General features: G+C 36.6%; 1 protein-coding gene and 2 long non-coding RNA genes across 3 annotated transcripts; 1 reads left to right on the forward strand and 2 right to left on the reverse strand.

Moving 5' to 3' along the window:
- Positions 1 to 1,971: 1,971 nt before the first annotated feature.
- LOC136252204 (uncharacterized) lies at positions 1,972 to 7,030 on the reverse strand. Its single transcript, XM_066044598.1, has 4 exons — positions 5,964 to 7,030; positions 3,115 to 5,288; positions 2,243 to 2,269; positions 1,972 to 2,081 (listed from the first exon to the last, which is right to left on the reverse strand). Exons 1-2 carry the CDS (start codon positions 7,023 to 7,025, stop codon positions 5,286 to 5,288), a joined length of 1,065 nt encoding a protein of 354 aa, XP_065900670.1. The 5' UTR covers positions 7,026 to 7,030; the 3' UTR covers positions 1,972 to 2,081; positions 2,243 to 2,269; positions 3,115 to 5,285.
- Positions 7,031 to 15,820: 8,790 nt separating this feature from the next.
- Positions 15,821 to 19,906, forward strand: LOC136252210 (uncharacterized). The gene is made up of 3 exons (XR_010699415.1): positions 15,821 to 15,945; positions 18,421 to 18,469; positions 19,600 to 19,906. It is a non-coding gene; the product is annotated as an uncharacterized lncRNA (long non-coding RNA).
- On the reverse strand, positions 19,511 to 23,416 carry LOC136252209 (uncharacterized). Its single transcript, XR_010699414.1, has 5 exons — positions 23,283 to 23,416; positions 22,364 to 22,412; positions 21,261 to 21,313; positions 20,105 to 20,947; positions 19,511 to 20,056 (listed from the first exon to the last, which is right to left on the reverse strand). It is a non-coding gene; the product is annotated as an uncharacterized lncRNA (long non-coding RNA).
- Between the last annotated feature and the right edge of the window lie 3,024 nt (positions 23,417 to 26,440).

The following is a 26,440-nucleotide window of genomic DNA, read 5'->3' on the forward strand; positions in this document are numbered from 1 at the left end:
TAAATTTGTCTTTATGCATTTTTGAAACAGTATCAACAGATCTTAAGTGTATTGTTAGCTACATAGCTGTGTGCAGTATATATTTGCTCAGTGTCTATGACTTCATTGACTTGATCATGATAGGACATTTTGTGGCTGCACCATAGCATGTACATGTGACCCTATTATCCTATTAAACACAATCAATGTATACTCGTAGATAATTGATTATAGGTCGTATGTTTTAAATGGCAAAACTCAGTACGTAGTTGAACATCATTTAAGACAATTCAGTGCATTCAGAGTTCAAGAAGTAGCCTTGTCAATTTAGTGCCATTTATAAGTTTGCACCAACTATGCCGGCATAATTTCAAGCATAATAAGCTAGCAAAAGTATCAAGCATTATGCCAGCATTATAGGACAATTTTCAAGATTTTTAATTAAAATGCACAATGTGCATGCCAATAATACAGCAAAACATGAACACACTACACCTTAATACTGCATTCTATGCATATCAAGAAAATATGTAATGCTTTTCTTGGCTGATATTCACACTTCACAGAAATAAGATCAAGATATTCTAATACTGCATGCGCAGTCACTTTAATACACCAGTCAGGAAAGGTTGATATACTCTAATAAATTAGCCAATTCTAGAGCATAATCTTGATTTTAAGAGCATAATTTTGAGCATAATAGGCTGAGCACTGCTCAAAAACATAATAAGTTATTTTCAGATTTCAAAGCATAATTGGCTCAAGCCTAGCCACTTAGATAGCATTTTCATATAAGTGTTGCCATATATTAACATGGGGAAGGATGGTGGTATAGGGTCACTGGGGTGGGCATTAGCTAGCATTCAAAAAATACAGGTGTAGTATAATGGCAAGCTCCATAGCAACTTATCTATCTTTATGGAGCTCAGGGTTCACTATACAATAACCAAACTATATATACATAATAAATGGGAACAGGGCAGAGCATGCAGTATAGCTACAGTGTAGTAGGAAAAATGATGTCAAGCTTTACTGTCCCATTGTTAACCATGAAAGTGTACAGCAACTCCAACAAGACTCGTTAACCTTAGAAAAATAGTCAAGAAAATGGCTTCTAAAGTTTAACATAGTAGGGATGCGGCGATTATGCCAGCATAATTTCAGGCATAATAGGTATGTGTGGGATCAGGAATTATACTAGCATTTTGAGGTGATTATAAAGCTGTAACAGTAGGAAAATCTACAGATTGCACAATTCCATTTAAAAATAGAGATACTCTAATAGAGCAGTCAGAAACTCTAATAGAACAGTCACTGAATATTATTTACTCTATGAAGCAGTCACATTGAAATGAAATACAGCAACCAACTAAAGAATTCAAGACTATTTGAAGCTTAAACATCAATGAAAATGGTCTGATACAGCATTAAACTGGCATTATTAGCCAATTATGGTGGCATAATTTTGGGAATAATGAGCAATTCTCAAAAGCATAATAGGTGATGTTTTGAGCACTGCTCAAAAGCATAATGCTCAATTTTTGGAGCATAATAGCCTCATTCCTACAACATAGTAAAATTATTCATAATGTCTGGGAAACGCTAATCCACTACATGAGTGAACATCCATTGCATGTTGTGTCCGAACACAAAAATTTAGGTATACTGATAGATTTCAACCTCAGGTTTCACAACCAAACAGCTGCAACTGCAAACACGGCTAATATCATTGAATAGTACAACTCTTACTTTGCTCTGCAAATCTTTATTAAGATCACATTAGAATATGCTAATGTTGTCTGGGGGCCAAGCTATATATGTTGGTGATTATCAGATGTTAGAATCTGTACAAAGAAGAGTTACTAAGTACATTGCAGAACTATATCTAACTTACAATATGAAGATTGCTTAAGGTGTCTCAACATCCCTTTGTTTTCCTACTGCCATTATCGAGCTGATATGTCAATGATTTCCATGGAAATGTTAATATACAACCAGATCAATTTTCCATCAATTTCCCAGTGTGGCAAGGGGGCACAGTTACAAGATATTTAAGTCACATGCACCAAAGGCTGTCCACAGAAACTTTTTTGCTATAAGATCTATCAATGAATGAGAACCGATTACCAAATAAAGTCAGTGTTGATGAACTCTGTAAGTGACTTTAAATTAGATTAGATAATTTTAATTATTCCTTGTTGTAATGAGCAAGACTCACAGGTTTTATGCCTTTTTCCCAGTATTGATAATAATAAAAACTTACATTGATTCCTTAAAAGTAGATTGAGGTCTGTATTGAAAAGATAGAAAGGCAATAATAGAGCAGTCAAATGAATTCCAGTCAAAACCACTCTAATAGAGCATTCATAATGGAATATGAGTAATATAAATTAAAGAATGATTCAGTAGCTTGTTATGCTTAGTTCCCTTTAAATGCTAAATGTCGATTAGCTATGGTTCATGGCTGGTCAAGTATTATAGTGAATATACATCTCCAAATGAAATTTAAACATATTGAAAGCTTATACCATTCATGTAATCATGCATAAAAATCTAAAGCATTTTAATGTCAGTGGCTGGGCGATGTGCCCCCAACCCCTGCATTTGTAAATCTGGAAACCACCTCCTGGATATGCCCCTGTACACACATTTCATGTTTGTGCAATTTTGCAAGAGGCCAATTATGTGCCTTGTATACACAACTAGTGTACATAATATATCGAAGAACATTCCATCCCTCTATAAAGCATTAGATGTTATGTTATGTACTGTACCGTTTGTATGCACATAGTTCTGGTAGTGTAAATGCTGCATAACATACCCTGTATTTCAATTGGCATATAAAGTAAATCATATACACAATACTACAGTTTTGAATTGTGTCACAATCAGTACAGAGAATACAGTTGCAAAAATGAATACTTAATTTTACTAAAGAATGTCCCATATTTGCCTTTAGTTTATAAAACTGAAAAGCCACATCCGGATACAAGTTTTGGAACCCGTAGCTATATAGCATATGTGGTTAGCTGTACCTTAAATTTTGAACATGCATAACAACACAAAATTTGAATTAACATTAATTACTTTATTATATATGCAATTACACACAGTATAATACACAATAATGCTTACAAGTGTGTGCTTGCAATTTTAATTGCTGTTCAGTACTGTTTGAAGTCACAGCTCTTGTAACTTTCACAGATGATATTATCAACAAAACTAATTGTTCCACCAGTGTGCCAACAGAACTAAGTAGAAATGGAATGCCTGTAGATTGAACCAAGAAGTACGATGTTAAAAACAAGACTGTGTTCAATCCTGATGTGGATATCAACGCTAGGCATACTTTAAAATCGATTGTTTTGAATTCACAAGAGTTTCTAGTCACCAAAAGGTATAATATCATTCCAAAGGCAAACAATACTAACTGTACAGCAATTGCTAGGGACAGTAGTATAACAAGGATGAACAATAATCCTTTACTGTTATCTTCAAATGCACAGTATCCATTTTTGGTAGCAAAAGCATTTCTACTGACTGCTATGTCATATGACATAATTATTAATGCACAAACAGTTGTTAGAGAAATGATGACTGTGATGTATTTGCATGTCAAGTGTATATCAAAGTTAGATTTCTTTGATCTTAGTTTTAAAGTGCTATACATCAGGTATGTAAAGTGGAAAAAGATAGTTATTACTGTTGAATGATAGAAGAATACCAAAGTTCCTCTCACATAGACAAACACAGCACAGATGCTTCCACTGTTGTTGACTTTGTGTGTAAACTGGTACCTGTTGTGGATGAATGTTGCCACATATAACACAAGCACAAAGAAGCAAACTATGACAACCAGTTTACCAATTGCAAACTCAGTTTGTAAGTTTCTTAGATACAAGTGTAGGGCAATAGTGCAAGCAGCTGATATGAAGATAATACAATTCATAACAGTCTTTACAGCGTAAATGACGATGTTAGGATTGTAGTTATCATCTTCACAACATGTCCATTTGTAGTGAGGATGAAGAAGTCATTACCATCACTAGCTACTAGCCAATCTCCAGTATCATTAACAATAGTTAGATCTCTATTATCAGATTTTCTTCTAACAGTTGACTCATTAACAATGCAATACTCTGACTGCATTAGTAGTGACTCTTTTTCTGTAACATTATCACTAGTGACTTCAATACTACACACTAATGAGATGTCATTATACAACATCAACAAATACATGTAGGCTACTACAAGACACTTCAACATCTTTCAGCTGTGCAGTCTGTTAACAAACTAATGCAATTTATCATCGTTAGTTAGTTATATGACGCACCAGCACCTCACTTGGAAGAATTTAGGTATATACTCCTGCATGATGTCATAGAACCACAAATCATAACCACTGATGCCAGGTGGTATTTTGCACAAGAATAGCAACCAGTAAGATATGAATAACTATCTGATGGTTGTGCATGGTCGATCAGTTGGTACAGAGATAATAATTATATAAAGTCTATGAAATCAATTGTACTCTGTTTGTCTGAGCCAATTTTTCAATGCTCTGCAAGACACTTATTACAACACTATCATTTGAAATTCATTAACCAAAGTACTAAGTGGCTGAGGCTAAAACCAATAATAGTATGGTAGTGTTGCCACCAGTGCTATCAAAAAGGTGAAGACGTGTCCGTACAGTACTGCCACAAACATGTTGTTTGCTATAAGTTTGCACCAAACATTGTATGGGAACTTTTGATAAACAGCTTTGGAATTGTACTATAACAATATTCATTTGTACTCCTGTCAGCCATTGAGACAACATCCAATGCTTAGTTAGCTCCTGACAACCACTCAAGAACATGTTACCAAAATGACCTACACTATACACCTACAGGCTCCCTTTACATTCAGTCATGTTGGTGTCAAGACTCTGTAAGTCTTGGCAGTGTTTGAATTCGCTCATGACTGAGTGGGTGTATTGCAGTTGCAAAACATTCACCAAAATATGATCCCCTGATTAGCACCCATAGAATTTCCCTATACCACTGTATGTGGCATAAGATAAGAGTAAGGGTAAACACCATATTATTGTATTCACAACCTTATAGAGGTAGCAAACTTGAGGTAAACAATTAACTTAAACTACCAAAGGGCACAGTCCCTAGCTTTATCATCCTAAATCTCTTGTGCTGACAACAGAAGTTTAGGGACTGGTACACTTCAATTGTTAAAATGGTGGACAGTTCAATTTTCATATACAATATATCAGTCTTGTACATGTATGTATATCATTTGGCTGAATATCATCACTACATAAAAATAATGTCAGTCTTTCTAAACAATGAAGAAATATGTCATACATGCTTAATTTTACTATATACTACATTGTCAAGTTAATGTAGTCAGTTTGCTATTCTGCACTATAAAACCACAACACCATATTTGTATATGATGTATATCCTGTATTCAACTCTGTTATTATTTTATTAGTAATAACATGCATAATGACTACTCATTGGGTTGCAGGCATGCAAGTAATGACAATATTGTTATGTCAAATTCAATTCCTTGCAGTATAATTTTCCCTGTGCATAATAAGGAGGATATTGCAATAAAAGGATAATTATAAATATCCCACTGATAGGTAAGACAACAATAGAAAAAGTACCTGCAGAGATTTTACAGGTGCATGCATGGGATAGATAAGATATTCACAAGCTTGGGTTGTGTTTTGTGGGTTGTGTTTCCATAGCAGTTTTTAAAAGTGTGGTGTATTACAATGCACTTTTAAAACAGTGTGTTTATATGTTCCTCAATCCTCAATATGTTCAGCTCAAATGTGTAAACATGTAATGAAGTTTTTTCCCAATTGCTTGATATGATTAAATATGTTAATAATGCACTACATTATATTATATGTTGATATTTATGTCAGTGTCCTTGTTACTTGGTGTCTGAAATGATTGCACTAATGAACTCCTGACCTTTGTCGACGTTAAGAAGATTATCAACAAAACCAGCATTTCTAATAGTGTTCCAGCACTGCTAAGCAAAAAAGGGATCTCAGTAGACCGTATAAAGGAGAAAGAAATGAAATACATAATAGAATTCAATCCAGATGTGGATACCAATGCAAAACATACTCGGACATTGATTATTTTGTTTCCACAGCAGTTTTTTGTTGTCATAAAGTACAATGCCATCCCAATACAAAACAGTACTACTTGTATTACAATGGTAGATGAAACTAATATGGTAAAGATGACAAAGGATGTTGTCATGTGGTCCGCTGCAAAGTTAGTAGCACAATATCCACCAACTGTGGCAAAGGCAATTCTGTTTGTAGCAATGTCATATGGTACACTGACCAGTGCATAGATGGTTGTCAAAGAAACAATGAATGTGACATAATTGCACATTAGCTTTGTATCAAAGTTAGAATTTGATCTCAGTCTGTAATTTTCATACATGAGGTATACGAAATGAAAAAAGACGATGATTGTTGTAGCATTACGGGAAAAAGTTACAATTGCTCTCACATATATAAACATACCACAGACTCCTTTATGGTCATTGACTTTGTGTGTATACTGATATCTGTTATGGAGAAATATTGCCACATGTAGTACCAGCGTTAAAGAGTATAATATTGAGATGAGTATACCAGGCTGAGTTCGTAGCTCTTTGATACACAGATGTAGGACAATAATGCAAGTGGCTAATAAAACATTAAAGCAATTGACCAAAGTTTTCAAAATATATATAGCAATATCAGGATTGTAGGTATCTTCACAGTCTGATATGTTTACAGATAACAAGAGCAAATCAGTACCATTGCTAACCACTAGCCAATATCCAGTATCATCAACAATCCAGAACTGTGTACCATCAAGTTTTTTTCTGACAACAGATTCATTAACAAAGCAATACTCTGACTCATCTGGCTGTTCTGAAACTGAGTTGTTCCTTGTCTCATAACTCCAGACTAATATGCCATCAAATAATAAGCCTATACTCATATAGGCTATGAGATACAGTTTTAACATTTCAATCCTGCTAAACTGCAATTATATTACAAGCATGGCCAGCACTACTCTTATATACCTAGTTACAGTTCTATAATAGTATTCATATATTTGAGCGTAATTGTGTATTTCCCATTTATGTATCATCAGTATTATAGCATAACAGGAAGTTAGTACACATTCAGGATGTAGCTAGGTGTGATGTGTTTATATGGAATAGGTACCACACAGGTGACAAATGGACATCTAAATTCCAATCTGTGCAGTGCTATTAAAACACTACCATAAAACCATAAATGGAGCAACTTTATCATGTGCTAGTCATTTTATGACTATAAGAGATGTTGTAGTTGGAGAGAATTACCTAATTCAATTACAGATATTTAGTGGCACAATGTAAACAATTATATCATAGCAACCATCACTACAAATAATTGGACAGGTATTAACTTATGCTAAGTTTGCATTGATGGATCCTACAAGCAATGGATACATGATCCTTAATCATTTCAGACACAATGATTACAATATTTAGTGTTTGTCATATGGACTCTCTCAGTGAGTACAGCTCGGTAAATAGGATACCCACAATTTGTATACTCTAGTAAGATTTTCTTTAGGTTTTTCCTTTAAAAATATTCAAATTCAATATGGAGCTTGGAGTGTGTAATGCTTTGTCAGGTTCATACTAGTATGCTCTATGTGCCTCTAGAACTACTTTAAAATGCTCTTAATGCAAGCATGCAAGAACAGGTTGGTAAAGGCTCTATCATACATGTTCACTTCTTTTGCCAACCATAATAATAATAATAATATTCATAGTATTTATACTCTTTGCAGAGCCACAAAGTCTGCAACTGATACTCAGATCCTTTACTAAATGTGCACAACAGCAAATGTTGTTTACGGTACATATTCACAAGTACTGATGAGAAGTTGCCAACATGGAACACATATCTGTGTAAACGTGCTTGAACAAAGATATTCCAATGTATATACCTACTACAGTATCAGAACATGGATTGACTTTCATTGCTGTACTAACATAAAGCTACATTTTGTTATGCAGCTACAGTAGTTGATTATGTGTTGTTTCTTGTGTAATGTTATTATACTGCTTTGTAGCTATATATTAATTATACTGGACACATTGCCATGAAATTGTTGTACATAATACAGAAGGTAAACTGTTCCACCACTTGGTTGCTTTAGAGTAGAAAGAACACTGGCCAAAACAGTCTTGTGAAAGATACAACAAAAGTGTGGTTGTGTATTGAAATAATTTGATCCAAGCTCAATTGAATTGGTGGCTCGAAATAACAATCGTATACTGGCAATGTACGTATCATGATGAAATTATATTTATGAGTTGTTAGAGGTAGCTACTTGTTGTTTACATAAGAATGATCATAGTTCTGACATTCATTTACGTAATGTAAGTATATCATATTTCTGACAGTCACCCACAGAAATATGTGAGTGGTTAGAGTTGTAGTTTATGTAATGTGACTGTCAGAACTGTGATCAATAAACAACAAGTAGCTACCTCTAACAACTCAGAAATATGATCATACTTATGTAAACAACAAGTAGCTATGCTACCTCTAACAGCTAGCTACTTGATTTGTATGTGAGACATTGTATGTGAGACATTGATTAGCTTTAGGCCACTCCAATGAGTATAGTGGTTTCTCATCCCCTGCCTGCACCAATTGAAATATCATAAATCTTTTTAATTTATTGAATTATCTGGAAGTCCATTCCAATCATTTATAACTCTTAAAAAGTGACAGCATGGCAAACAGGTAGCATGTGGTTGAAATCAGTGTTTATTCTAGGGATGTCAGGGGAGGTATGAGTGGGTGTGTGTATGTGTGTGGGGGCGGGATCTCAGACTCACCCCCTAAAATTACTACACTATACTTAGGTTAAGTTTGCTTTTGAAATGGCATGCAAAAATTTAAAATGCTCTCAGATTCAATCTCAAGAGTGTTTATTATGTAAGACATTAAAAATTGCAAACGCAGCCTTAAAATGCTCTCAGATTCAGTATCAGATCATTTAATATTTAAAAATCTCCTAGGGTACATTTACAACTAACAAAAATTATAGTGTTGGCTATTCAATATCTGAGAGCCCAAGTCTTAATTGTTTTCTAAATAGCATGCTTAACTATCAAAAATGTCTTCTCAGAAAGTATAATTTTGTAAAAACTTCTAAGCCAAAATGACATGCACAGCCAGCAAATATACTGCAAGCCTGATTATTTTAAAAAAATCCATGACCATGATATAATTTGAAATAGCCTAAGTTTCCTGGAAGACATCCACCCATGCAGTCTTTTAATTTGCTAGTGCTTTGTGGTATTATACAGTAACAGTCCACACAATATCTTAGTGATATCACACAAATTGTTTATTCACCAGATTCAACAAACGCAGTGCACTACTAATAGAATAAATGCATACATGAGGTACCTAGATATTACATCATTATGTCATCATTACAACATTCATGCATCAAGCTCTACCAACCATAGGATTAGTCTTCGCACAATCACAAATATCAAAATCAACACTCATGACACAGCCTTAAATGACTAACAAGTTTGACAACTTTTACATAGCTGTGACTATAATTATGTAGACTTTCACCTGGTCACCCCCAAATTCCTGATTCCCCCACCCACCCCCCCAAAGGAGAAATCCTAGAATAAACACTGGTTTAAATGCCTTAAATTTGATATTGTGAACTCTTGCTACAGAAGCAAATTAATAATGATAAACTATCCATGTCCAGCACATTATGAAACAGTCTAGTACCAATCAGACATGTTGCATTGCTTATTGACTTAGTTCACTGCATCTGTTGTTGTTAGCTGTAAGTGATGACCTTATAATAGTTATGGCTTTGTAAAGATTGTTTTCAGAAGCCATTCAGTTTGTATTTTGTTATTGGAGTTTGTGTTTTGGGGCATCAGAGTATTTTACTGTTGCCAAACTAAGGCAGCTGGTCTGGAAGTATCATGTTCTCCAAGGAAAATATGTACTGCATCTTCACTAGCTACTGTACTTTTTAGTTTTGGTTTTATCAAGATTATTATTTTAAATTTCAGCCAAAAAGTGGTGAGGCTCTGGTCGCACCTACTCTGACGTCCTTGATTTTAAAGTACACCTGATTATTAAAACATGTTATATACAGTACAAAAATACACTGAAAGCCATAGGCAAGTTCTGCCAGTGACTAAATAGTATTACAGGTTATAATTATTTATTTTAAAAAATGAGGGAAAATGAATAAATTCTATTGAGGGGACTAGTTATGTCATTCTTAATGATTTCCACTCATCATACGGGTCTCGCTTAGTTACCCTTGGCCTTAAGATGCTACGTCTGATCTACATACATGAAATTAACAATAAAATCTTCTTTATCAAGTCATACAAGACACCAACATCATAATTATTTTGATATCACTAAGTACAGCAGTTCAGTACTTCTATCACCAGATTTGGTACTTCCACAAAGAAGGTGCTTGATCAAAACTTATTTCACAGTGTATATACCCCACCTATGGAACTCTCTACCCATTGTGGATTTAACCCTACAAACAGGAAATGTCAAACATGAGTTACATGTCTATAATTATGTGGAAACCTATTTTTGCAAGAGTTTGGCAACAACAATGTTCATATATGCCACTGTCCCTCTAGCCATTGTACAAGAATGACAAAACACCAATTTACGACAAACAGAATTTAGTTGCTCTCCCTTGTTTTCTTTCAAGGGTGTATATACATTTGACTAAGCAAGGTCTCCAGACCTGGCAGTAGTATAAGAGTTGCGAATGTACAAAACTGATGTACTGTATAGTAGAGCTTTCTTGCCCAAGAATATCACCTAAAACCCTCACTTCTCCTTCACAACAGCTTGGTAGTATTAGTTAGGCATAGCCAAGCCCACAAATGTCTTCAGAGTCTCCCACTATGAAAAGAGTCTCCCACTATGAAAACTTAATTTAACTGCTAACTGACTGACTGATGCCTCCAACCAAGAATATTTTAAGGCTACGGGCTTAATTACTTCACTGTTTGGCATTGCTTCAACCCGAGACTTGCCCTTTTTGCCAACTGCAGCAACTACAACACACACATCATGGACCCTTTTGTCCTCCTTTGTGTCCCATTCTTTCTCTGCTACCACATAGGTGTTGATTGGTGATAACTTGTGGCATGGCTTCAGTGCTTTATTTTGCATAGTGTAACTGGACTGATTGCAGAGGCACTTCTCATACTGTTCTTTGTTTGTAACACTGTATAATGGATGGAACATACGTAGCTGAAAAAGATTGACTTCACATTTCAGTCATTGAAAATTGGGGCTGGGGATAGGCCTGAGCCTATTATGCTCAAAAATTTACCTATTATTCTTTCTAGAATTTCCCAAAAAATTCTCCTATTATTCCTTTTGTTATTCTTGTATCCAGCCTATTATCCCATAATTATTCTCATTCAGATATATCTGTGGCTAGTCACTTAGTTTTCAAGATGCTGCTATAAGTAGTTTTGTCCAAATTATTAATAGCCATATATGAAGCATTCCACCTTACACATCATTTTTCTATCTATCAAGACACACGGTAGTGTGTCGTGCGGCCCAAGAAGCCGGCGCGCAACCCCGTGAGTATATTGACTGGAAGAAAGAAAACGCAATTTTCGCACCTCCGTAGCTCTGTGCTGCCTTGATGAAACAAGACAAATTTTGCTGTGTACATTCCCTCGAACTTCAGTACTCCACATTCCAAATTTGAGCGAAATCGCTTCAGGCATTCCTGAGATATGCGACTTCAAAAATTGGCTTAGTTTCTTCGTTTTTTTTCTTCTTATTTTTCTTCCTCTTTTCGCACACTTACAAAAACTGCTATAAAACGCGAACGCGTTATCCGATTGCCTTGAAATTTGGCACACAGAAGGGGGATATAAAGGCGCATCTCGGTACCAACTTTGGCTGGAATACCATAAACAGGCAAAGAGTTATGAGCGATTATGCACGAAAAATAACACCAATATGTTGTCAAGCCTACAAGGTAAACCGCGTATGGGAAGAAGCTGAAAATCGGTGGGTGAATAGGTTAACTATTGAACCTCAAACCTTTTGTGGTTTGAAAGAAATCGAGCTAAAAACCAGGAAGATACAGCGAAAAAATCAACAGTGTGTAACAATTTCGCAATCGAGATTAGCTATTTTTTATATTTTATTATTATTATTATTATGCTTGTCACGCCTACCAGATAAACCACTTGGGGTAATGCTTTGAAAATCACTGTACAGATGGAGTTATCATCTTAGAAAGGCTCTTCAATGGTGTAGAAGAATCAGACTTCAAGCCACGGAGTTATAACACGAAATCCAACTTGGTGTAGCAAGTGCGAGATCGAGATACTCTAATAGAGCAGTCATCCTAATAGAGCAGTCACCCTGAACAGAATTCAAGAGATCAGTTAGAAATAAGTAACCTGTATAGAGATCAGCTACAAACAAATCACCCTGTAGAGAGTTCAGCTACAAACAATTCACCCTGTTCAGACATCAGTTAGAAGACGTTTTCTTGTAGAGAGTTCAGTTACAAACAAATCACCCTGTTGAAAGATCAGCTAGAAGATGTCACCTTGTAGATAGTTCAGTTACAAAGAAACCACCATGTAGAGAATTCAGCTACAAACTAGTGACCCTGTAGATACATCAGCTAGAAGAAGTTACCTTGTAGAGAGTTCAGCTACAAAGAAACCATTCTGTAAAGAGCTCAGCTGCAAACAAATCACCTATACAGAATTCAGCTACAAACAAATCACCCTGTAGAGAGATCAGCTAGAAGAAGTTACCTTGTAGATAGTTCAGCTACAAACAATTCACCCTGTACAGAGCTCAGTTAAAAGATGTTTCCTTGTAGAAAGTTCAGCTACAAACAAATCACCCTGTAGAGAAGAAGTTACCTTGTAGATCGTTCAGCTACAAACAATTCACCCTGTAAAGAGATCAGCTAGAAGAAGTTACCTTGTAGAGAGTTCAGCTACAAAGAAACCATCATGTAGAGAGTTCAGCTACAAACAAATCGGCCTGTAGAGAGATCAGCTAGAAGAAATTACCTTGTAGAGAGTTCAGCTACAAAGAAACCATCATGTAGAGAGTTCAGCTGCAAACAAATCACCTGTAGAGAGTTAAGCTACAAACAAATCTCCCTGTAGAGAGATCAGCTAGAAGAAGTCACCTTGCAGGGAGTTCAGTTACAAAGAAATAAACCATGTAGAGAGTTCAGCTGCAAACAAATCACCTGTAGAGAGTTCAGCTAGAAACAAGTCACCCTGTAGAGAGATCAGCTAGAAACAAGTCACCTTGTAGAGAGTTCAGCTAGAAGAAGTCACATTGTAGAGCTACAAAGAAACTACCATGTAGAGTTCAGCTGCAAACAAATCACCCTGTAGAGAACTCAGCTACAAACAAATCGCCCTGTAGAAAGATTAGCTAGAAGAAGTTACCTTATAGGGAGTTCAGCTATGAACAGATCACCCTGTAGAGAGTTCAGCTACAAACAAATCACCCTGTAGAGAGTTAAGTTACAAAGAAACCACCATGTAGAGAGTTCAGCTGCAAAAAAAATCAATCACTCTGTAGAGAGTTCAGCTAGAAGAAGTCACCTTGTAGAGAGTTAAGCTGCAAATAAATCACCCTGTAGAGAATTCAGCTACAAACAAATCACCCTGTAGAAAAATCAGCTAGAAGAAGTTACCTTGTAGAGAGTTCAGCTACAAAGAAACCACCATGTAGAGAGTTCAGCTGCAAACAAATCACCTGTAGAGAGTTCAGCTAGAAACAAGTCACCATGTAGAGAGATCAGCTAAAAACAAGTCACCCTGTAGAGAGTTCAGCTAGAAGAAGTCACATTGTAGAGAGTTCAGCTACAAAGAAACTACCACGTAGAGAGTTCAGCTGCAAACAAATCATCCTGTAGAGAGTTCAGCTAGAAGAAGTCACCTTTTAGAGAGTTCAGCTACAAAGCAACCACCATGCAAAGAGTTCAGCTGCAAAAAACTCAATCACCTTGTAGAAAGATCGGCTAGAAGAAGTTACCTTGTAGAGAGTTCAGCTACAAAGAAACCACCATGTAGAGAGTTCAGCTGCAAACAAATCACCTGTAGAGAGTTCAGCTAGAAACAAGTCACCCTGTAGAGAGTTCAGCTAGAAGAAGTCACATTGTAGAGAGTTCAGCTACAATGAAACTCCCATGTAGAGAGTTCAGCTGCAAACAAATCACCCTGTAGAGAGTTCAGCTAGAAACAAGTCACCCTGTAGAGAGATCAGCTAGAAACAAGTCACCTTGTAGAGAGTTCAGCTAGAAGAAGTCACATTGTAGAGAGTTCATCTACAAAGAAACCACCATTTAGAGAGTTCAGCTGCAAACAAATCACCCAGTAGAAAGTTCAGCTATGAACAGATCACCCTGTTGAGAGTTCAGTTAGAAACAAGGAATCCTGTAGAGAGATCACCTAGAAGTATCGCCTTGTAGAGAGTTCAGCTACAAACAAATCACCTGTAGAGAGTTCAGCTACAAACAAATCACCCTGTAGAGAGATCAGCTAGAAGAAGTTACCTTGTAGGAATTTCAGCTACAAACAAATCACCCTGTAGAGAGTTCAGCTACAAAGAAACCATTCTGTAAAGAGCTCAGTTGCAAACAAATCACTTGTACAGAATTCAGCTACAAACAAATCACCCTGTAGAGAGATCAGCTAGAAGAAATTACCTTGTAGATAGTTCAGCTACAAACAAATCACCCTGTAGAAAGATCAGTTAGAAGAAGTTACCTTGGAGAAAATTCAGCTACAAAGAAACCATTTTGTAAAGAGCTCAGCTGCAAACAAATCACCTGTACAGAATTCAACTACGAACAAATCACCCTGTAGAGAGATCAGCTATAAGAAGTTACCTTGTAGATAGTTCAGCTACAAACAAATCTCCCTGTAGAGAGATCAGCTAGAAGAAATTACCTTGTAGAGAGTTCAGCTACAAAGAAACCACCATGTAGATAGTTCAGCTACAAACAAATCACCCTGTAGAGAGAGCAATTAGAAGAAGTCACCTTGTAGAGTGTTCAGTTACAAAGAAACTACCATGGAGATTTCTGTAATCAATATATGTGACCGGATTTGCGAAAAGGGGTCTTCCACACACATCCAATTCCGTAAACGTTGGAGACCATAACTCAGTGTTCAAGTAACATATTAACCTGAAAATGTCACCATGTATTCAGCTATAGTGGTGCTCACCACTGCCCAAATATCAAGGCAATAGCTCTTTCCAATCTGAAGTTATCAATTGTCAAAATTGGCAAATTGGATGTGTGTGGAAGACCCCTTTTCGCAAATCCGGTCACATATGTATTATATAGTATATATAATTTGTACATTTACTGATAAAATATTTAAAGTACATCTACTTCATCTTTTCTTCTTCCTGTAGTAAAGAAAAAAACATAGGTTAAAAAAGTCCCAAAGCTGGCCATAGGCCGGCTTTGGGGTATACAAATACAAAAAGAAATGAAATCTAATCCAAAACAGCCAAGCTGTAAAAAAAGTGTGTGGCCCTCAGAAAGGCTATGGTGAAAAAAGATGTGAAATCCAAGGTGGCGGCCAAGAAATGGCTGTGATGATAGGTTAATGGTAAAAATTTTAATAACGACAATTCAGGTGAATTTTTGCAATCTCGTTATGTACAGACTTGCTCAACCACAAAGTTACGTAATACAGGAAACTGATTAATCACGTGATCATCGCACATTGCTGTTGTGGTCAAACACGTTTTCTGCGTAACAATGACGAGTGAGTGACTTTATAAAGGAGATAAACTGGTGACTGTTATGAATATGGAAAGCACCTTGATGGAAGGTACGGTAACTCACCCCTGTGTTAAACTAAATTTGCAGTGACTTGCGTATGCACACATTCAAAGGCGTAGGAACGATTTTCAGGGTGGGGGGACCAAAGATAGCCATGACCAGTTAACCATAAACCCATTCAGACACACAGGGTCCCATTGATACAGCTCCTCTGTACCCAGTTCATACGTACATTTATATAAAGGTGTTGTGGGGTGTGTTATCACTAGCTAACAGCCCTACACCTATACTGCATAGCTATCTCTTCACTCCCTAGGAACGATTTTCAGGGTGGGGGGGCCAAAGATAGCCATGACCAGTTAACCATAAACCCATTCAGACACACAGGGTCCCATTGATACAGCTCCTCTGTACCCAGTTCATACGTACGTTTATATAAAGGTGTTGTGGGGTGTGTTATCACTAGCTAACAGCCCTACACCTATACTGCATAGCTATCTCTTCACTCCCTACACCCGCCGCTATGCTCCTCTACACCTACTGCATGTGCTTAATGCATGTATGTATCACATGAGAAATCATGGTCACATCAAGGTCTTTTCTTTATGCGAGCTTTACGTACTTCACACTACAAGGATTACAGCATTAATAGTTGTTATCAGCAAAGTGAAGCATCGTTACCTTTAAGGAACTATAAGCTGGGATATCTGTTCTAGTAGGTGTTCCCAAACTGAGTGTAGATCAGGTGAATACTACACTGCATTCATGGTTGGCCACTTTGATATTCCACATCCTTGTTTGTTTCTCTTCATAAATCAACTTCACCACAAAATCTTAATAATGTCTGGTTTAATCGTTGGTAGTCAGCAACTCCCATACACTCGTGCACTACAGTGTGACTGCCCTCTTAGACTTAGATCTGTTACCACCCTCAATTTGAGTTCAATCTTTCCCACATCACGGACATGACACTCTTTCTACTGTTCAAACTTCTCACTGCACGGGATCCAGGAAATATTTCAACAACAGGTATCGTGTGCAAGCAGAACAGAAATAAAATTACAGGTGCTTTTGTGTTTAATACAGTGCCTCGTACAGTACAATGAATGGGGTGGACCAGGGGCAGATACAGGGGGGGGGGGGGGGGGGTCAAAGGGGCCTCTTGACCCCCCTCTAAAAATTTTTAATATACCAAGATCGAGATACTCTAATAGAGCAGTCACTCTAATAAAGCAGTCACAGTATTAGAACAGTGTGTAGTGAGCTATTTAAGGATTTTTATGTACTTTATCAGCTATAAATGCGTGGTTGGTGAGGTGGGCAGCTATTGTCAGCTGGTTGTGGTCTTTTTTTATTATTTTTGGTCTCACCTTATCAAACCAGAGACAATGTAGTGCCTCAGTTCATTTTTGACCCCCCTTTCTATAAGTCTGGATTCACCTCTGCGGTGGACTGGTGATGCCACAACCCAGAGTGCTTTTGCGTGATGGTTGTATGGCTTCTCGTATGGAGGTATGCATTTCTGTGTGTATATAACTTTGGCTGATTGGCTACTAGTACTTGGCCCAAAAAGTGGGGGGCCAAAACATGCTTTTGAAAATAGTGTGGGGGCCTGGCCCCCGGTTCCGATGCCCTTGGACACATTCATAGTGATGAGTAGTCTGGCGGCGCCCACCCCATCGCATAGAGTAAGGGCGGGTGCCGCCAGACTAAGTGATGAGCAAGTGAATCACTATTTTGCCTCAAGCTTGTAACTTATACTGAACATAATGTATGGCATTGCTATCAGGTGGTTACCAATGCGCCTGACAATGTCATGCATATTTAAACTGTAAGCTCACTGGTTATGTACACATGGGGCAAGGTCGAGGACAAGGTTGAGATTTGAACTATGATGAGCACGATTGAATCTCTGCTTTGTGCTGTTGCAGTTTCACCGTAAATTCTTACTGGTGAAACAACATAACCAAATGGTTAGGACAGTGGCTTGTATGCCCCATGATGCTGGCCGGTTCATGCTGTTGCAGTTTCTTGCACTACTTACCATGACTATAACTGGTTATTATGGAACTTTGAGACAGTTTCTATCCGTGTTAACCTCCTGCAAGTTACTAGTCTTGTCCAAGGTGGATTTGCCCACACATACTCAAGTGCTTAGGACACTTTCCCCAGCAGATTCAAGCCTAATAGAGCTCTATATGACATGCTTAATATAATGCTGCAGAAATGTTCATTTGATATCATTTCTCTTGTAATGCTGTGTACCCCCGGACACTAAACAAGACTATGGGACCGGCCATAATTGACGTAGTAAGATACATGAATTATAGTTTAGCTTTTTTCATTGTACCAGTGATAGACATGATGTCATGCACTCATCCAGTATTTTCTATAACACAAACTGAGTATGTATGCAACAAAATTTAATATTTTATCTTCAAATGTTTAGTAAAACACTTGTTTGTATTCTTCCTATTGTGTTGTGCGTATTGTCCAATCTTATATCAATTGCTTTATTTTACAGATTATTAAAACAAGATGCCACAGAACTTGCCAGCTTGAGCAATCTTAATGTAAGTGTATTTTGTTTGTGATCTTACAATAGACCATATGCAATCTTGGGGGCATGGCTTTGTAGTATTGATGCAAGAATATTATAGAGATGGGCAATTATCCAATTATCATAATTATTTAGTAGGCAATCGTCTAATTTTCATTAACTAGTGATAATTAAAATTGGCAATTATCATATAATAATCGATCATCTTAAATATTTTTGCCATTTAGTTGAATATTTTAGGGTTTTTGTTACAGTACAGTGGTTAAATGTACAATAATTGTGATAATGGCTCATGACAATAATCGTACGACAGAAATGTCAATACCCTCCCATCCCTAGAATACTAGTCAAACTTCTCAGATGTTCTCTTAAGGTATTTTATAGCTACACATACAGATTATTGTACACAAGTTAGTACTAATATAATTCCCTACCCCAGGAATTAATAAACCCAGGACCAAAGACCTGCAGGGATCCAGAAATTTTATATGTTTCCTAGTGTTTATGCATTCTATTGTATTAGATGCCTCTGCAAGTCACAGTGTCTCATCTTACATAGTCATAGCACTTCTGCACCATGCATCACATGACGTCTATCGTCAGGTCTGGACTGGCTGCTCACTAGTTACAGCTGGCTTTCTGTATGACAAGTACACTAGTATTGCTTAACTGGAGAAATTTTGTGTAACAATTTTTCCAGGAAACATTTTCAGTGAAAGGGTGACTGCTGGCAAGAGCTGCTGGTTACACAAGCAGTTTGACAAAATTATAATAGCCTTGTGTGCTTCATGTGGTGCATGAGAAGTTAAACTTCTAGTATTTATTAATATTAATGGTGCGTATGGTACCTGGAGGTGTGAAAATGAGCACTCATCAGAATGGCCTATGCTAAGCAGTCCAAACCCTCTTTCAGTGCAGGCATTAAATGCTAGGGATTGTGTGAGGTACCATGATATAGAATAAGTGATCTGGCCATGCAAGATGGGATGCTGTGACTTGTAGAGGTAACAGGCATGAATGTGAAGTACCAATTGAGTTCTTCATTTCCAGGTCCACTGCTTATACCACCTCATATTATTTACACATTACATATCACAATAATAATTATTATTGTTTAATTTATTGTTAGCATTTATATTCCAGGAAGTGAGAAGTCTGTGTGATAGATGATGGCCTATTAGTCAGTCCACTCGCTTCAGCACTGATAAGCCCCCTGCCTATATTATGATGAAGAGCCTTAGATGATCTGTAGATGTCCTTATACCAAGAAGCTTAAGACGGCAATCAATCTGCAGCAATTGGTGACTTAATTATGAATTAGCCAATTACGACATGAAACTGACAATTCCTTTGTAGCATATCTAAGTGTGTAATACATAATATGTTTATGTATAATGTACTGTAATGATACAATGCAAGGAGTGAAAAAACATAATGAAGTGTCCATTTATATGTTGGTATTATTCTTCACTTGTATTGTACAGAAGTGTTTGTGGAGCCATCTAGGGACTTGCAATCGTCATTTGCAACACACACTTGAATGTTGCAATAATATTTACACAGTCAAAAGTTTTGTGCTCCAAGTATGAAGCTTACACATCTGGTTGATGTACATGTACTGATAGTACATTTGATATGCTTGTCTCACCACTATTTCATTTATTGTGTTGCAAGCCTTGATTATTGCAAGTGCATCATTTTGAAAGAACCATTGCATCACGGCAGTGAGTGTTATGAAGATGATGTTGACTATAGAGCTGAAACAAACATTCTGTATACCAGTGTGTGGCAATGGCCATAATACAACAAGACATCGAGATTGGGAGAATGGGCTGGAGCGCTGTAGCCTTGTGACCTGACCCTTAATCTGTCATGTGAGATCACATGACCCTCCGAGATTGGGTCATGGTAAATGTGTACCCCAACATTTATGATAAAGCTCTGGCTGGTACATTTGGTGGTATGCCAATTTACCCAACACCAGATGCCCTATATGATCCCTCCTAACTGATATGCTACAATGCAGCCCATATCCTACTAACCAGCCGTAGTTTGGTACTATGGACCTTTGGTGGGATAAAAAGTTTCCAGCACTGCAAACAATTAGTGATAATGCTGCTCCTTTACTGCCCTGCTATATCATAGAATGATCTAGAACAGGCAGGCTGCTACATATGGTACTACCCCAAACCTGTTGATACCTTCTAATGAATACCACAATGCATAGTGATCAAGCTAACCTTACCGTTTAGATATTTACTGAATAGTGTATAGTGTTCAACGTTAGTTCCCATCTATTAATGTTATTATGGCCACCTTCAAGTTAACCTTCGATTAAACTTGTAATATGCAACAGGTCTGAACAAGTGATAAAAATATACACAACTCAATCGATATGACAAACAAAACTTAGTTACAGAATAAGTTAGAATACACACTATTATAAACCAATTGCATCGTGTGTGGTGTTTTCCCATAATCTCCAGAACACCTATATATCAAGATGACAATTGCTAATAATCATAGAAATAAAAGACCTCTAAACACATTACAGAAATTGGAAAATCAAATCAGCAAATGAATCCAAAGTCTCACTAGCCAAATCAACACTATTGCAGAACTTCCCAGAAGCATTTTAGGTCACTCTGAAACCACGCTAATTTTCCAGTGACATTGTAAGGCAGAAAAGCGACAATCTACATCATTCTTACAATAGCACTGAATGAACTAAGCAAATGACAATGCTCGACTGATGATTTGATATCCATATGGTACAGTATATACACAGCTGACAATAGACTTACCTCAGCAGTATGCACATGACTCCAATGAATAAACATTTGTGTGCCACTAGCACCTATTATAAGAGGAACATTCATCACTTGTGACAACAGTTGCTGGTCTTAACTAAAAATCAACACAATAAATTATGAAAGTGAATTTCACGAAGAGTGGAATGAAAGTTGTTGCAAAGCGATAGGATCAACTACCATCGAGTTATCAACCATTTTATAAAGGTATGTAAAGGGTTTGTGTGTTTCCTTACTGAAAAGTTATTTTCACGACTAGTTTTGGCTTCACCATTAATTTTAGTGTTAGGGTAAAACCCTAGGTATCATTTTGATCCTTGCTACATCATGAGTAGAATGATATAAATTGCATAGCCATAGGAGGGACGAAAGCTTCGAAAGTTACAGCGCTTTGTGCAAAGCATGTGTATTTATTAAGTGTAAATCCAGTTTTCTGGATTATGCGGGTTGCTGTACAAACAGCAGTGTAGTAGCTAGCTAGGCATAACTTCTTTTAAAGCAAATCTGTAATGAAGAGTCCACAGAGATGGGCTCGCATTGCTTGTTAAAGGGGACAGCCAGATCTTGTGCCCAGGTAATTCAGAAAGCTAGCTACACCCCGGTGTGTTTTGTAACATATCTCTACACAGTGACATAGCTAACAATGGCTATAGGCAAGGAAAAAAACTTGGACTATTTGCCAAATTCACCTACGTTTTACACTGCCTAAGTTATCTACTGTACGGTAGCTTTCAGACCTTCCCCTCTAGGATTGTGATGACCAACAGTTTAGGCCTTGCTTAAAGGGTGGTACAAATGTGAATGTATGTTGGTGGTGGGGTAGGGGGCTTAAATCAATCTCCTTACTGAGGACACTGTATTTGTTGTTATAGACTATGTGCAATCTAGAGCATAGTCTCATATATTCCTGAGAGCAAGAAATTCTATACCGGAAAAATTTTAAATGCTCATACTCTTGATGAAAGGAACATCCGAGAAGTTACTATAGTATTCTTTCAAGATATTCTGGTTACAGATTGCACACGATCAATACTACAAAGCCATGCCCCCAAGATTGCATATGGTCTATTGTAAGATCACAAACAAAATACACTTACACTAAGATTGCTCAAGCTGGCAAGTTCTGTGGCATCTTGTTTTAATAATCTGTAAAATAAAGCAATTGATATAAGATTGGACAATATGCACAACACAATAGGAAGAATACGAACAAGTGTTTTACTAAACATTTGAAGATAAAATATTAAATTTTGTTGCATACATACTCAGTTTGTGTTATAGAAAATACTGGATGAGTGCATGACATCATGTCTATCACTGGTACAATGAAAAAAGCTAAACTATAATTCATGTATCTTACTACGTCAATTATGGCCGGTCCCATAGTCTTGTTTAGTGTCCGGGGGTACACAGCATTACAAGAGAAATGATATCAAATGAACATTTTTGCAGCATTATATTAAGCATGTCATATAGAGCTCTATTAGGCTTGAATCTGCTGGGGAAAGTGTCCTAAGCACTTGAGTATGTGCGGGCAAATCCACCTTGGACAAGACTAGTAACTTGCAGGAGGTTAACACGGATAGAAACTGTCTCAAAGTTCCATAATAACCAGTTATAGTCATGGTAAGTAGTGCAAGAAACTGCAACAGCATGAACCGGCCAGCATCATGGGGCATACAAGCCACTGTCCTAACCATTTGGTTATGTTGTTTCACCGGTAAGAATTTACGGTGAAACTGCAACAGCACAAAGCAGAGATTCAGTCGTGCTTATCATAGTTCAAATCTCAACCTTGTCCTCGACCTTGCCCCACGAGTACATAACCAGTGAGCTTACAGTTTAAATATGCATGACATTGTCAGGCGCATTGGTAACCACCTGATAGCAATGCCATACATTATGTTCAGTATAAGTTACAAGCTCGAGACAAAAATTAATAGTGATTCACTCGCCTCATCACTATGAATGTGTGAATACACAAGTCACTGCAAATTTAGTTGTGAGTTACCGTACCTTCCATCAAGGTGCTTTCCATATTCATAACAGTCACCAGTTTATCTCCTTTATAAAGTCACTCACTCGTCATTGTTACGCAGAAAACGTGGTTGACCACAATAGCAATGTGCGGTGATCACGTGATTAACCAGTTTCCTGTATTACGTAACTTTGTGGTTGAGCAAGTCTGTACATAACGAGATTGGAATTTTTGTGCCAAGACCAAGCGGCACCAAATTCACCTGAATTGTTGTTATTAAAATTTTTACCATTAACCTACCATCACAGCCATTTCTTGGCCGCCACCTTGGATTTCACATCTTTTTTCACCATAGCCTTTCTGAGGGCCGCACACTTTTTTTACAGCTTGGCTGTTTTGGATTAGATAATAGTTACAGCAGACTTAGAATAGCTATCTACAGTAATAATTGAAGTGTATTTAATTATTAGTGTATTATAATAATATGCTGTATCTACTTTATAGCTACTAAGTTAGGTAGATAATAATGCTCAAAGACTTGAAGAAGATACACTGGTATAAGATGTACAAGTTTCAGAATTTCAGATAATCATGCAGTTAAATCCCTGATGCTGGCTGCCGATTATTAACATAAAATGATCTGACTGCTCTATTAGAGTATTTGAGCGTTCTATTAGAGTATATCGATCTTTTAGAGGCTTTTCAGCTCCTTTCAGCCAGCACTCCTGTCAGCTTTATATAATTTGTAGTAGCTTAACTCTTTCTTCTAGGTAATCAAGAAGAGATACGCCCCCTAATTCCACCGATTATTCCCATGGTCGTCCGATTATTCTAAAATTATGCCTATAACTATCCTATTATTCCGGAATTATTCTCATGAAATTGGTGACCTATTATTCTCAAGATTATGCCGGCATAATAGGCGCAGGCCTAGCTGGGGATTAATGTTCCTGGTGCCATTCTTTCCTTTCATGCGGTTAATAAATCGTGTTACTGCAATAAAATAAACAAACAAGTGTAAGGAAAAAATTTGAAATTTTATAGGAATCACAGATTAAAGCAGTATAGCAAAAAAAGGAGGTCATCTACACCTGCAGCTATACTAGTTGATATTTATCCCTCACTTCAGTCTTAGCTATACTACTGATAGGCTGAAGTAGGAATTATTGTCAGCCTTATCCAACCCCGTGTTTGTATCATAGTATTACTGTAAAGCATTAAATAATAAATAAGCTAGTATAGCTGCAGGCAAACACAGCTTTTAAAAACCCCTAAATTCAAGTTTTTATTTCTAACTTTTTAGTGACCAAATTACTTAAATTGCTTATCTCTGCCATGAAATTATGTAAACTTCTTCCGTGTCTTGAAGCATGTTAAGCACCTCTAAAATTGAATATCATTTCAGCTATGTATCTTATTTCTGCAACTGTTCGATAATTTAAGGTATCAAATCCATATGTATGATTGGTAAGATTCAACTGTGAAACCATATGTCAGGGTGACTTTAATTTATTCATAATAGCTACTAAATAGACTACATTAACAATACCTCAAGACGAACCCCAACCCTGATTGGTAAAATAACTGTTTTTCTATCTCAAAGTTAGAAACCATGCAATTCTATCTGTGATCCCTATTCAAATACAATTTTTTTTTCTTTTTATATTATACACTTGTATAAACCTTGTCTGGTGAATATAATGGACTTATAGTCAATGGTGCATGGACTTATAGTGATTGACAGTGAGAGGAACAAAACACAATCAATTGTACAGTCAGTAAATTACAGGTACACATTTAATTGATCATAAGTCACAAGTATTATGGGATAGCCAGCTATAGTTGGGACTTTTTCACTGTGAACCAGGGAATTCATCAAGGTATATAGTTTTTGGCCTATATATCCACTTTGCTTCAAGCAAGAAGGCTGTTTAGGCTTAGAAATAGCAACAACGAAGTCATATTTTATATTACTGCATGTAATAATGTTTGCTTTATGGTACAGAAATGACACAAGACTATTCTTACTCCATGAAGTGGCAAATCCAATGATACATCTATAAGTTATTGATTCAAGTTTTGTTTCACTGTTTACTGAAGCAATTAAAATGTTTATAAGGTTATTTTTCTAGCGTGCATTTTTACCAATGTATATTAAGTCAATATGACTTTTATTTCAAAAACAGATTTATAGCTAGTTGGGACTCAATGGGTGACATGTTCTTAAGCCTGTGAACTGTTTTGTTGTATCAGCTTAACAGTGTGTTCATGTGTATAGTATTCTTCTTTAATATAATAGTTGTATATACTTACAAATTTTGCATTGGCCTTTCTCATTGCATTTATCAAAGTAGCTACATCCCATAATATACTTCATGTAAAGAGAAATTTGTAAATTTTGTATTATACGGTTCATATCCACAGATCTCAGCTGACTACATTCTGTTCTATGTAGAGAAGCAACCATGAATAATGTTTAACACTGCCATAATACAAAATTAATGTAAGCATGCACACAAAAATTAAATTTAAAATTGTCTTTATGCATATTTCAACAACAGATCTCATATAAGTATTAACAGAATTATTGTGTTGTCAGCTACATGTATAGTATGTATATTTGATCATTGTCTATGACTTGGTGGAACATTTTGTAGCTGCACCATAGCACGAGTGACCTGATTGAGTCATATGTTTTAAATTACAATAACTCAGTATGTATTCATAGCTTTAAAGATAGAATCACATCATTTATGGCCATGCATTCAGTGCATTCAGAGTTCAAGAAGTAGCCTGGTCAATTTAATGTCATTTTTAGGCTTGCGCCAACTATGCCGGTATAATTTCAAGTATTGCAAAAGCATCAAGCACTATGCCAGCATTATAGGACAATTTTCAAGGTTTGCAATTAAAATGTACAATGCGTGTGCCAAAAATACAGCAAAACATGAACACACTACACCTTGGTACTGCATTTCATACCAAGAAAATGTGTAATGCTATTATTTTTATTGATTATTCACACTTTGCAAAAATAAGATCAATAATATTCTAATAGAGCAGTCACTTTAATACAGCAGCTAATAAAACAGCCAACTCTAGAGCATATTCTTGAGCATAATAGGCTGAGCACTGCTCAAAAGCATAATACAGTGAAACCTGTCTATTCTGGTCATCATAAGGTCCAAAAATTTCT

This window comes from Dysidea avara, chromosome 4 (assembly GCF_963678975.1).
Source record: "Dysidea avara chromosome 4, odDysAvar1.4, whole genome shotgun sequence".
In the NCBI taxonomy this organism is placed as follows: domain Eukaryota; kingdom Metazoa; phylum Porifera; class Demospongiae; order Dictyoceratida; family Dysideidae; genus Dysidea; species Dysidea avara.